The sequence below is a fragment of the Diadema antillarum genome, unplaced genomic scaffold (assembly GCF_040938485.1).
Source record: "Diadema antillarum isolate AM-2024a unplaced genomic scaffold, OU_Dant_1.0 scf00000071, whole genome shotgun sequence".
NCBI lineage: Eukaryota > Metazoa > Echinodermata > Echinoidea > Diadematoida > Diadematidae > Diadema > Diadema antillarum.
In genome coordinates this window covers 6,920,198-6,934,927 of record NW_027270960.1, presented here as the reverse complement: position 1 = coordinate 6,934,927, position 14,730 = coordinate 6,920,198, and the positions used below count along the sequence as shown (strand labels likewise).

General features: G+C 38.5%; 1 protein-coding gene across 1 annotated transcript in view; it reads left to right on the top strand.

Annotated features, from left to right (window-relative positions):
• LOC139717011 (uncharacterized) overlaps nucleotides 1-14,730 on the top strand; it is a 123,108-nt gene that overhangs the window by 55,356 nt on the left and 53,022 nt on the right. Inside the window, exon 4 of the mRNA XM_071628528.1 lies at nucleotides 2,333-2,467. Within this exon, the coding sequence (XP_071484629.1) occupies nucleotides 2,333-2,467 (135 nt within the window). The remainder of the gene's footprint in view (nucleotides 1-2,332; nucleotides 2,468-14,730) is intronic.

Below are 14,730 nucleotides of genomic sequence, written 5' to 3'. Positions count from 1 at the left end.
TCAAAACGGTAGGGTGACAACATTGCATCCAGCCAGCGCCAACCTCAGTCAGTCGGCTAGCCATGATCAGGCGGGACACGTTCGTGGTGCTGCCGGGAGGGTGCGTGCAGGTCTCGGCGGCGGCCGTCGCTGCGGGGGCGTGGCCGCCTCACTTTGGATGCGACTTGAGGAATAACAATGCGGTGAGGCAGACATGCTGTTTCTATCGTAGTGCTTCGGAGAGCTTTCTAATGGGTTTGTTTGTTGATGGTTCAGCTTTGGGTTGTCCATTTGTGTGTCTTTCAGCATTCTAAAGATTGGTAAATACTGTAAAACATGATATATTCGTGGCCTGAATTTTTCGCGAATTGGAACCGGCAGCCTTTTTCGTGGCATGAAATTTTCGCGAAGTGCCACTGGCGTTCAATGCATAATAGTGTAAACAAGGACTTTCGCGTGCATTTTAATTTCGCGAATCTTGGCGCTCGCGAAATTCGTGAAATTAAAGTGCACGCGAACATTCCTCGTTTTACATTATTGCTTTAATAGGAGGCCACTTCTTCAGGAAAAGTGTTACTTTTTTTCTTTAATTTCAACATGATATCTGTAAGTCAGCAGCTATTTGAAATGCAATAGTTATGTAATATGTGTACATATGTAACTTCTTTGGTCAGTACACCCCTTATAAGGCATATTATTGGTCATTCTCTCTTAAAGCTAGGTCAGGCAGGCATGCCTCCTGTCAGTCTCAAGGTCGTCATATTTTGCTTTGTTTCTCTAATGCATCATGCCTTCCTGCAAGTTATCAAGAGGATTATGAATTGTTTGCACTGTGATGTTGTTGTCTTTTTTTTTTCTTCTTCTTTTTTTTTTACTATTGCCACTTATCAACAGAATGGTGTTCAAATACAATGTTGGTTCACTTCACAGCCACACATTAGCAGAAGGTAGAGGGGAAATCTTTCTTGATCCCATGTCAGTCTATAGATGATGATTTGATCTGCAGATATATATATGTCTTGTTGCTGACATATACAGAGAGATCAGATTTTACCCAGGCATTTCCATTTGTCTTGTTTTTCTGTGTTTTGTCTCTTGAGCTATACTACTCATTCAATAACCAGTTTATGTCAATCTGAAACATGCCTTTCTAGACGTGTGTCTGATCTGTTCACACTCAGTCATACAATTCTACTTTTTGCATTGTTATCGTTGCTGTTGTTGATGATTTTTGTATGACAATTATAACAAGATAACTGCACTTTACATAGTAATTGGATGTTATTTGATGGAGTCTTTTTATCAATTAGGTCCATTCCATCGAGAGTTCTTTCAATGAGGTGAATTATTCTTTGTTAGGTGTAAAATGAAAAAGTGAAATAGAAATAGTAAGCGCTAGCTCCAGGTTTCTTCACATTTCCAATTGCTACCGGAAATGTTATAATGTATGTTTTATGACCATCCCTGTTACTGAATCTATAATACAGTCGATGTAGTTCCTGTCAAGCATGTTCGACTTGAAGAAACAGTGTTGGATAAGCTAAAACTTGTGGAATTTTTCTGAGGCCACAAGTTACAACAGGTCGTAAGTGGAGCAAGTTTAGGCACATTTCCAGCCCAAACTTTCTGTATCTCAGACTGCATTCTGTATGAAACAGAAAAGGGTTTTTTTTTTCATAATGACAGAAACTTGTGTCTCTGACTTAATCACAAAAAAAAACACATTGTTATCTTGTTCTTTGTTTTTTTTTTGTTTTGTGTGTTGATTTTTGTAAGGGGCTTTTTCACTTCTGCAATTGCATTTTTTTCAATAAGAAAGTACCAGAAAGGAGTGTAAAAAGATGGTTCTACCTACCAGTGATTTGTATTTTATGCAAGCTTGAATACTGTTTAATCTGTATATTTTGCAAAGATTATATTTTCACAAATTTCACCAGTCAAGTGCTATTCATGAATGTAACAATAAGTGAAATTATTACTCTGATCTCACCATGAATGCGGCGTAGAAGCGAACATGTCTATGTTTATGTTCATTTTTTGTACTCCACATCGCAAATTTAACCACTTGCAAAATTGTCAAGGAGACTCACTAAATATATGGCATGTACCATAAGTAATTGATGCATATACAACAAAAAAGAAAGGCAAGGACATGCCAAAATGTCTCCTTCCTTGCTACTTGTCAAAAAAAAAAAAGAATTTGAAAATATTAACTTATAAGGGAAAAGGCTAATGTGCAATTTCATGTATTTCCTGCCAGTGTATCTACACATACCATCTTGTGATTACTGCTATTTTTTGTGACTGTATTTTCGTTATCATATTTCCTATCTTTCTCTTTCCGATGACTCAGATGGGCTGCAAAGAAGACAAGATGAAGGAGAAGGCGATGCTCCTGGAGCGGCTCAAGCAGCTGGAGACGGAAAATTCCGCCCTGGTGCTGGAGAACGAGAATCAGAGGGACACGTATGAACAGTGCCTTGATGAGGTAAGGCTTTGGCTATGCTGGAAACCACACCCCATTCACATCTGAAAATGTGTTGTGATTATTTGTGATATGGGTAGAGAAAAGAAGCAGGCAGACATTGAGGGTTACGTTTTTGTTTAAGTTTTTGTTTGCTGTTGTTTTGTTTTGTGTGTTTTTTTTGCAGGGGGGGGGTGGATGAACAGTGTCTTGATGACAAACATGCTTTTTGTGTGCTGGAACATTAGCCCCACTCACATCTTATATCTGCAACGCCCATTTGTGCAAATGGTAGAGCAAAGAGTTGGGAAACATTACATTCTGAGATTTCTGCAGAATGTGAATAGTGCCTTGATGAGGAAATACTTTTTTTGTGTGTGCTGGAACCTAGGCCCCATTCGCATCTGAAACGTAGTGACCAATCATGTGAAGGGTAGAGCAAACAGGTGGGGAGACATGACATGATGACTTTACTGGGGAATGTGAATGGTACCCTGGTGAGGAAAAGCTTTTTGTGTCATCAAATCGATGCCCTGTTCACATCTGATACTTTTTGTGATACGTAGCGCACATGGTAGAGAAAAGAATCAGGGACATATCTTGTGATGAATTTTTGGGGGAATTTGAACAGTGCATCAGTGAGGAATAGCTTTTTGCATGCTAAAATCCATGTCCTGTTCACACTTTGATATGATAGCCATTATTTGCACAGAGGGTAAAGAATCCCAAAGAGCAAAGGACAACGAAGATCCAAAAGAGCATCACCTGATGACATTTCCGGGATTAATTTGATTTCCTGAAGAATTTGATCCCAGGTGTCATAACATTAAACAGCATCCCTGATTATCTGTTTTTTTTCTCATGGAATTAAGATGTTTTGCACGCAACTCCAGCTTAGTGCGGCCTGTCATTACAACCCTAGAATGTTATCTTCCCCTTAGCTTTGTGACACACATGACTGAGAAGACATTGTTTTATTCCTCGTTTTGTTTAATAACTGGAGTGTTACTGCCCAAATGTAGTTACCAAAGTCCTCATTTTTATACACTTTTCCAATTCCACGTTATCTACTTATAACATATGGTGTCACAGTAATACCTATTGAATTTTAGTCCAATATTCGTTAAACAAAAAGAATTAAGATTATGCAAGAAATGACTTTATGTTTTATAATTTCATTCAATATTCTGGTGAGAATTCTTACGTTTGTTTGGGTTTGTTTTTTTTTTTCAAGAAATGTGCAGTAACACAAAAATTATTGAATAAATTCAAGCCCGTAAGTACCTCACATATATACCATGTAGCCATTGAAACGAAGGTTGTACTAACAATAAATAATCCTTATGTGGACAAAGAATACTCAAATCAGTTGAATGTAATTCAAACACTTCACTTTCCTCAACAAAGTTTAACAAAAAAGTTTTAATGTTTGCAGATGAGGTCTCAGGTGAAGATGCAAGCAAAAAAAAAGTATGATAAGTACACGTATATCTGTTTAATCATATGCAACAATTTTACCCATTTTATTTCCTGTTTTCCAGTCAATGGAAAGGGGAACTATTGTTTTTATCTAAGTAGTGTTTTTACTCTGCTAATCACACCCCATTTGCTGGCCTCGGAGGGCTTTCCGGGTCTCAATCCATTTTGGGAGGATTATTCATAGCCGAAGCAGCCTCTGAATGGGACAGCATCTAACGTCAGTCAAGTCCATGATGATTTAATTGTTACAGCCTGCCCTCTCTGGTCCCCCTCATAGTGTAGCAAACGTCGTCGGGGATGGCCAGTTTAATCACCTGCTAAGTAGGTCCAATTTCGCAGCGGCAATTTTTAGCAAGCCCTGATTGAATTTGATGTCATATGCTTTAACAGGAATAGAACCTCCTGGACTTTCTCGTATGTTGAACAAAAAGAGGAAAAATGATTAGTTTTTGAGGGGAAAATTAGGTGGGGAAGTCACAACAGATGATGTGTATACTTTTAGAAACATGCATCATGTGTTGTTAGTAAGTGTGCATAAAAATAGATGATGATGTCTTTGTGCATTGTGTATTGTATACATCATTTTGACCTTGAGCAATTATATTTTTAGAAGATAGACAATAGAGACAATGAAAACAAAAGCACCATTTTTTTTTAAGTATTGGGTCATTTCAAGGTGCAAAATAATATTAGAAAATACAGCCCCTTGCATGGTCTATGCCTGGGAAGAGCTTTTTATAGGTCCAGAATTTAGTCATGAGAATGCCCCAGACCAATTGTATAGCAGTATTTATACTCCGTATAAAATATACCAAGAACAAGAAGAAAGAAACTTCCAAATACCCCCCCCCCCCTCTTGTAGTTGTAGAGTTGGCTTTAGTGAAGCTAGTTAATGTTCATTTTACTACCAGCAAACATGCACTAAATACTCACAGTGGTGTGAATGTCCGAAAATCATAAGATTAATATGCTTTTGTGGGACTTGCATCGTTGCAATAGTTACCAAGATCCAAATCTTTTGAAGTTTCCAAACTTTGGTAATTTCTGTGAGTTCAAAAAAAAAAGGACTGTATACCGATATTATCAGTAAGGCAGAGTGAGCAATGCGTAAAACAAAATTATGATTATTCCCTTTCTAAGAAAATAGTTTTTTTTTTGTATGCTGCATATTATACCACATAACACTTTTACCTTGATGAGAAGTCATGCTTTTGATGCAGAAATATACAGCACAATAGGTTGTAAAACTGTGAGCCCAGCAGTTGCTATGGTGATTCTCTGTGATAAAGATAAATAGGTAAAAATCATCAAAATTAGCGTGAATACAGTTTTTATCCAGAGTTGAGAGAAAAAAAAATATTGTCTGGATTATATGAAAGGCTGTAAAGGATCAAGAGGATCTAATATCATAGATAATGACATATGGACAAGGACAAGGGGCGGAAACAAACAAGTAAGGTCTGAACTTTTCTGTTGTTAGGCGCATCAGGCTCAAAACAAACTCATGCCCTCAGATACACAGACCTTTCAGAATGTGTTCTTGCTGCTATCGATCACATTGCCTTCACTTGTAGAGTATCGTATCGCAAGGAGTTACATTGACTTCTGGCGGGGATTAGCAGCGATTTGGCTTGGCTCAGAGCCTAAGAGGTTTCATGGCTATTCAAGCCAGCGACTTTGGATGTAGGATTTTCGTAGGTTTCCCTCAATGGTGCATTATCTTCTTGTAAGAGAGGCTAAAATGTTAATAGGATCATGCTAGGATTGAGACCATATTGTATTACCATCCAGGGTCCCAGCTTCGTGGCAGTTTGGTGCCCTTTTAGAAGCTCTTTTTGTTGCCAACTGTTGGAAAGTTTTCATGACTTCCTATAGTGGTCATGTATTGTGTGTGCGGATGTTGTGTGTGTTGATACATCCCAGTGTACCTGGTGTGTTGGTAGAGACCTCATATTCAAAACTCAATCCAAAAATTATGTTTATAATTTTATACGATATCTAAGGTATACCTTACCTTGTCTTCTGTAATACTCTAATCTCTTCTTGATAATTTGATTAAAAGAATTATTCTACTTTTTGTCTTGCAAAATATGTACTATTGTGAAAGTCTGACTGAAATTTGAAAGACTTCATCTCACAGCAAGGCCATCAAGGCAAACAGAGCCCTGGGCCTCTCCTGTTTCTGCCTAAAGATGGCGCTATTTCAAATCACTATCTGGCTGACACTCATCTCTGAATAGTAAAGCAAAGCAGCAGGCAGCTGATAGAACTGATGAACTTTAATACTCAAATCTTGTTTCCAAGGATAGTGGTAGATGAACAACTACGTCATCTAACCAGCCATTGTTACGCTTTTGAGATCACATATAGTATAGCAGAGATGTTATAACTTGTTTTATCATTTGTGCTTCTTTTTTTCATTGAACAAAATCTGATCTTGGGAAGTAAAGATGGGAACTAAACTACATTTCATACTGTAATCAAAGGAGTGAGTGTTCACAATTCAACAGTACTCGATCATGTACTCTACATGTAGTATTCATAATCTGTTGCTACTGATCATTGAATATGATATCTTTTGGTTCTTTTGAATCTTAGCAAATGTTTATTTTGATCACTGCCTTTATATTGGTCATGCGTTTTCTGTTAATGAGATCTTAGCCAAAGAAACAATTAGGAATTTCAACAGACAAGTGTGAAGGCTTGTTGAGTCTTACGGAAGTTGATGATAGAAAGTGGTCGGAAACTGTACACAATATGTAAAAGAGATATTTCACCCATGACAATACAGTCAGACCACCTACGAACTCATGAGGTGTTTCATCCTTAAACTGTAGTGTGCCACCTGTTTTCCCAATGATGTTGGGCAAGAAAACTGGGACAAGTCCTTAAGTGAATGGTCTTCTAGGCTTAGGACAGACAACCGAGAAATAGATAGGAAGGTTGCATTTTTTGTTTTTGTTTCTTTTTTCTTTCTTTGTATGAAAATATACCATGGTGATGAGAAGGGGTTTCACACTTGTGAAAGAACTCGTTTGTAATCATAATGTCTATAACACATTTCTGAGCATGTACATGTGTAGAGTCGCAGGATGTATCAGAATGTTACAGAAACAAAGATAAGCTTCAAAACTGACTTTTCATAGTCCTCATGTGACTTTTCACTTACACCGACTGTTCACGAACTCCCATGGGCCGTCTATCAAAAATTAAACTTTTGATACGCTTTGAAATTGCAAGAGTATGCACGCACTGCTGCAGAGGTATGATTACATGGCCAAGCTAATCCTTGCCGCTTAATCGTGTTTCTGTTTTTGTTTTTCAAGATAACCATGCTTTAGATAACAAATGTGCATCAAGATTTAAACAAAACCTGATTTTTAAAAATACCTCCAGACTGTAATTTTGGCGAATTTGAATGGAAAACATGAATTTAGGAACAACCTGATTCAAGTGTGCTTCAGTCTTCTTTCAGAATTAAAGTAAGAACGATAGTATGATTCTAAACATGTTTATAGAACATGTTAACTTACAATATGAAAGGGTTCAAGTCAGTCCCCAGGCAAACCCCTATTTCACCTCATCAGGAGCATATATCAAATGGGGAGGGGTGCTTGAAAGAGCACCCCCAGTAATTGAGTTGAAAGTCAGACAATGGGAGTGAATGATATAATCAGATTAGGGTAAAGTGATTCATGCCTGGGTGAGGTCATCAATTTTTCTTTTGCATTTCATTTTTCTAAAGATAAAGTTTTGTCCCCCCCCCCTTTTGGGAGAAAGGTGTTTGGATGTTCCCCAGTGACCGTTCCCTTGAGCTGAGGGTACTGCCCTTGCCCCCACCTCCATTTGACACGAATAAGGTTTATTCAAACTTAACTCCTTGAATCAGTTCATAAGATCATCAAAGAGCAGAGTGGTTATTGTTTTCTTTTTCAACTTGTGTTACAAATATGTCTTTATATGATTTATTGTGCAAATCTAGCGACAGAGCACTGCATATATTCTGATGAGGGAATACATGTAATATCAAATTCAAAGTTAGTAACTACAGGTGTCTGATATTTCTCACAAGTGAGTAAAGATTGATTAATTAGATTTTTTGCATTGCTCTTTTTCGTAGTCGTAATTTCGAAAAGGGAACTTCCTTTTTATACCCCCGCCAAACGAAGTTTGAAGGGGGTATATAGGAATCAGCGGACGGTCGGGCGGTCGGGCGGTCGGTCGGGCGGTCGGTCGGTCGGGCGGTCGGGCGGGCGGTCGGGCGGTCGGGCGGGCGGTCGGGCGGGCGGTCGGGCGGGCGGTCGGTCGGGCGGGCGGTCGGGCGGGCGGTCGGGCGGGCGGGCGGTCGGGCGGGCGGTCGGGCGGGCGGGCGGGCGGGCGGTCGGGCGGGCGGTCGGGCGGGCGGTCGGGCGGGCGGTCCGTTGCAAATCTTGCGTCGCGAACTACTTCCTCAGTTTTCAACCGATTCCCATAAAACTTGGCACAGATGTGTGCCTTGGGTTGTAGATGTGCAAGACGTATTTTTTGACAGTACCCAAAAGTACGTTGCCATGGTAACGGCATATTATGGGCAAAAATGGGTACAAATCTTGCGTCGCGAACTCCTCCCATAGTTTTTGATCAATTTTTATGAAATTAGGTACAGATGTTCATCTGAATATGTTAATGTGCAAGACACATATTTCCGCAGTGGCAAAAAGTGCGTTGCCATGGTAACGGCATGTTATTGGTAAAATATAGGGCAAAATGCTTCATGGCAAAACTGCTTCATCAGTGTTCTTCCAATTCTCATGGAATTCATATTGAATGTTTGTCTTAGGATATAGGTCAGCATGACACATTTCTTGACAGTGACAAAAAGTATGTTGCCATGGTAACAGCTCACATATTATGAGCCAAAATGATGGAAAATTTTGTGTTGCAAACTACTTCCTCAGTTTTTGCCCAATTTCCATGAAACTTGATACAGATGTGTGCCTTTGGTTGTAGATGTGCAAGACGCATTTTTCGACAGTACCCGAAAGTATGTTGCCATGGTAACGGCATATTAATGGCAGAAGATCAAGGAAAGATCTTGCGGATTTAACTACTTCCTCAGTTTTTTGACCAAAGCTTATGAAATGTTGTTTTGACCAAAGCTTATGAAATGTTGTTTGGCGGGGGTATAACCAGTCGCTGTAGCGACATTTCTAGTTTCTTCAACATGCTGCTTTAACCCTACAATACTTGTCACATGTATCCTATCTAAACTCCACCAATTCGTGTTCACTGCCATAAAGCTGAGTGCGACATATGTTTAGGGCAATTACAATACAGTGATTGTCTACACGGATCGATCTCGGCAAAATGTATCTTATGCTTGATAATAATATAGTATTGATAACCAGTCTTCACTCATCGTAACCTTCGACTCTATTCAAGATTCTGTGATTTTGTGTGGTCTTACGTAGAAATCAGTGATAGAGCTGTACACAAGTCGTTATGGGGATCCGAGAGTATAATCCGAATCTGGCCAGCCCTCCCATTGTATGTCATTACCATGCTATACGGTCTTTGAATATCAAGGTGATGATTGTCTCGTGTAACTATCCGCAACAAATACCCATCGTGGGGCGCGATGACGACCCATTTTGTGCTGCAAAATTGGGTCGATTATGTTGTGCAAACGGCGTACCTCGTGCAACAACTGTGTAGACACTAAAAATAACCCTCCATCTTGTATTTCTTACAGCCCTTATGTGTTATCCTGGGGGAGGTTTATAGGGAAACTGCGCACTTTCGAGCACCCTGGAAAGCAGCAATTTTTAACTTTTACCAACACAGCTCAAAAAAAGTAAAATCACATGATTGTTTGGATGACTTTTAGTATTTATGGCATCTATGAATATTTGAGGGGAGGAGGGGGTTGGGAGAGAGACATTGGAAACGTATGTCTCCAGAGAGGAAGGGTGTGAGAAAAGTCTTATGTAATAACCAAGGCAAAATAAGATGATGTCAAACCCAGTCAGCTGATGATGTCCCAGCTCCAAAGATTGGTGGGGGGGAGGGGGGTGAGCAGGAGAAATTGTCATTTCACTCATTTTTAGAACAATCTCGTGACAGGAGAAAACATTCAGTGCTTGTGACAGAGAAGTTTTTTCACCGGAAGCTGACCGAATAGATAGAACGAATAGATCTAGAGATATACAAAGAGAGAGAGAGAGATTGACAGAGATAGATAGAGAAACAAATGTGACCCGATGCAACAAAAGGATCCAAAAGTTGCTGACGGCTGAGCTGAGAAAATCAAGTTTAAAGTCAGATAATTGAAATCAGTCAACCATCAAATTTCTGTTTTGGGCATAATATTGTAGTCTCATGTCTTGTCTATCATCTGCCGAAATGTTTAAGCTGTGAATGATTGAAGGAAAGGTAAGAAATTAGTGTTCTTCTGGGCGATGATTTTCCGACTTTCAAAGGAACAGAAATGTGTCCGAAGATTTGGATTTAGCACTATAGATAGACTCCACCCCTAGCAACAAGGGAGTAATCTTACTGGTCGGTGCGTGGCATCCTGGTTACTGATTGGTCGTGCGTAGACCGCTGGCACTAAGCTTGAATGAACGTCGCGGAGGTTGCTAGGAGCATGGAGGGTGTACCTTCTATTGTCAAGAGGCAAAAACTGTCTTGCCTCCCCTTGATCATGATAGCGTCAGAAGGAAAACTTTGAAGGCTGTTTTCTCGAAACACTGATTTCGTAGACAACTCGACATGATCTCATAAAATCATTAATATTTCCGCGACCAAGTACTTTTATGAGTCGTGTTATATATGACATTAAAGCAAAAGAGTAAGAGGGAATAATGTAATGTCATTTTCAGAAAATCGACCTCCCACGACTTTTTGATCCTTTTGTTGTAGCGGGTCACATATACACTCAGGCTTTTGTGCCCTTCTGGCTCTCAAACGAGGAAGTGATAAGAGAGGAAGCTTGTGGTCAGGGGGTGAACGGGAATGTGGGATATACCCAGACAAGCCTCATCCTTGGTATCACTCGTTAGTGAATCACTCCGTCTCGAGACATTCTCCTCTTCATCGTCAAAGACTCAGAGCTTTTCCTCTGGGTCAAGGAAACGTGTGGCTTCAGTGATCCATGTTCTTATCCTGCTCAGGATTATCGAGTGCTTCTGATTTTATGCTGACTCTCCATATCTACAGTTATATTTGGTTTTTCTTTCTTTCTTACTGGAGCACCATACTTAAGTTTTCAAAGCAATTATTATCGTGAAGTAAAAATGCATTTCAGTCATTTACCCGAATGGCCTTTTCATTTTCAATGATAAGCTTTATTATCCTGTATGTTTTTTAGTTGAATTTATTATGTGCGTCAGTGCTATGGAAGTATAGTTTGTTTTTGTTTTTTCAAACATTTATATCCCTCCACCACCACCCCCCCCCCCCATTCTCTGTTTCTCCCCTTGTCTCGATGTCTCCATCTCCCTCTTCGTAAAACATAGCACTAGGCCTACAAAATATCAGAAAGATCATATTTGGCAGTGAAAATATGATTTTTGAGCATGTCATAAAGTTATCTTGAATTCTCAAGGGATTAACTGAGATGGGGGGAGATTTTACTCAGTTGAGTAAAAACACAGGACCATTAAATTTTGTTTTTAATACTAATTTTCATGATATGAATATATACTGTACATTGACATGCCAACTAATATTGTATCATCTTCCTTTGTTTCTTCCCAATTCCAAAAAAGAAGAACTGATTAAAAAAAGAAGGTCTTGTTTTTTAATAAATTCCAATATGCTCTTCTGCATGGTGATTGGATGTTAAATAAGTGGAACAACACCCCACACACCTCATCTCTCTATCCTTTTCTTCTTCTTTTTTTTTTTCATTCATAAATACTTTGCCGCAGCAGTTGTTGTCAGGTTCACATGATGAGCTAATTCAGGAGATTGTAGACAAAGGAAAAGGGGGAGGGGGAACCGAGAAGTTGGCTGAGAGCCCAGGAGAAATGTCATGCTGTTGTGCGAGAATGTCATGCATATCTAAAGAGACAAAGCACCCAAAATATTGCATCGCTGGGGTGAGAAGACCCTGTATCTCAAATTTTGGCAAAAAATACTTCTTTGAATTGATGGTCAAATAATCAGTTAAAGGGCCTATTTACCTTTGGGAGCAGTTATTTCAAACAATGTTCCAGTTATCTCATTTGATGCCTACGTGAAGGTCACTTGTATCACAAAACATCCTACCATATAAAAAATTGCAATAAAGCCTAAAATATAAGGAGCCATCACTATTTTTCTCATTAAACCATAGGTTAAACTGTAGACAGTTTAGTCTAGAAACAGTTGTATTATAGCTATTGCTCACATTTTGTGCATTTCATAATACTTAACATTGATTACACTGATTTAATTTTTTATGCTGGTTTTTTCTATCCCTAAATCAGAGTTTAGAACTATTTTGAGGCACTAAAGCTGGATTTTGGTTTCATGTGCAAATGGTAAACAATGCCTTTAAGTGATGTCTTGTCCAAATCCTAGTTGTCTAACCCCAAGAATGAAGCCACCACAGCATGTCGAAGGAAAGGCTATCCCATTCGCTGTAGTGCTTTAGCTGCCATGTTTTTCGGCTCTCTTGAACATTTGACACTTTTGAGATACGAGGTCTTGTCGCCCCAGTGACAATTGGTCTGTGTGTGTGTGTGTGTGTGTGTGTGTGTATGTGTGATGATGCTAGCACACAAATGGGTAATAAAAGGTGCTACGACATAAGATGGTGGATGCCAAAAACTGAAAGGCTTACTATGTTTGGTGTGATTTTTTTTTTTTGTACACATGAGCAAATTTCAAGGAAACCAATAGGACTGTGCATACAATGAATCATATGACCACAAAGGGAATTATACCAGCCCTTTGTCTTCTTACTACAATAAAGTCACAAGCACCAAGGCTGAGATGTGTGCAAAACAGTATTAAAAGGAAGTTAGACATTATTGCGTGCAAGATGAAAAGTTGGTATGTCATATCATCCACTAAGTTTCAAAACATACAATGTAGTTAACAATCATTTTGCAATGATTTTATTCTCTCTTTTTTTTTAGGGGGTGTATTCTATTGGGTTTAAGTGACAACTCACATGAGCAGTAGTGTGTTAACTAGTGCTTCATGAACAAGTGAAGGTAATTGAGACTTTACATACCGTACTTGATCTGATTTGAGAAAGCTGTTCTAGATTAGCATTCAATTTTCTTGTTTTTGTAATAAATGCTGATAATTTCAAAGGATCTGAGCCAGGAGAGTAGAATATGAACTATTTTAGCCTTTGTGTGCTTCGAGTGCTGATCAAATAAGAAACCCCCATACACTGTAGCAATGTCCATTCTGTCCAAAGTCCTTGGTGCAGAAAGAGTTAAAGAGCCAGTCAAACCCAAACAGCTACTAGTAGCTTTTGCATCTATACAGTGAGAGCTAGTAGTATCTTGGTGTATGGGCAAGGTCATCCATTTATTTGTTAACAACAACAACAACAACAACAACAAAGAATACAATAAATGTTGGGTTTTTCCCCCAAATAGGCAATGTTGGAATGAGGGCGATATTTTTTATGTGAGCTACATGTGTTTATGTTCTTTGAAAGATGTCAACATTAGATTTCACCAAATCAAAACAGAATTCTATAGATGTCTTGTTTCATTTGACAAGAAAAGGAGATTTGTTGTTGTTTTTTGTGAGGCCTTTAAATCTGTCCTCCTTAAATTAATGGAACTTCATGAGTTCATCAACCACTCTGTCATCCCCACTTAAACGGCTCAGACCTAATTAGCGATGGTCTTTGCACCTTTCCCCTGGTCCTTGTGAAGGGGGGAACCCTAGCCCCCCTCGTGTGGTATCAGAGGAGGGTAGGGGGTGAATCCAGCAGGAAATTCACCTTAATACAATCCGTCTCACGGTGTCACAAATTCTTTCATCAGGTAGTCACTATAGGGTCACTGAATTCAAGCTAGCTATTAAAGGGATATGGTTGAGGTGAGGATTCAGCTCTTAATATTTTGTGAGATATTTAGAAACTGCTCTATGAAATGTAGCATACAATTCTGAAGGGAATTGAAAGTTTATTTGATGAAAAACCAGTTCGGAAATAACTTAGATATAAAAAAAGAAAAAAAAAGTGAAACAAAGCGATTCTAATTAATGTCATGGCCTAGCTGTCACAGTTTGTTAGGATCGCTTTGTTGGATATCTCAGTCATTTCAAGACCAATTTTCACCAAATGAACTTTTAATACCTCTATGAATTGCATGCTCTCTCATATTTTGCAAGAGGTTTTTCATTACCTTATAAACACACACACTCACAAAAAAAGAGGAATCCTGCTGCTCCCTCTAAACCAAAGCTGTACTATCCCTTTAAAGGTGACTGCAAAGATAGATGTCGATAGGTAGATGGATAGAATGATAGGCAACACAGACAAACAGACATATGGATGGATGAATAGGAAGATCGATGGAATGATATAATATGATATAATATGATTTAATATAATATGATATAATATGACATAATGTAATATGATATGATATGATATAATATAATATAATATAATATAATATAATATAATATAATATGATATGATATGATATGATATATGATATGATATAATGTGATATAATATGATTAATATGATATAATATAATATAATATGATATGATATGATATGATATGATATGATATGATATGATATGATATGATATAATATCGATAATATGATAAACCAGAAATATATAGGAGATGAATAGACAAATTAC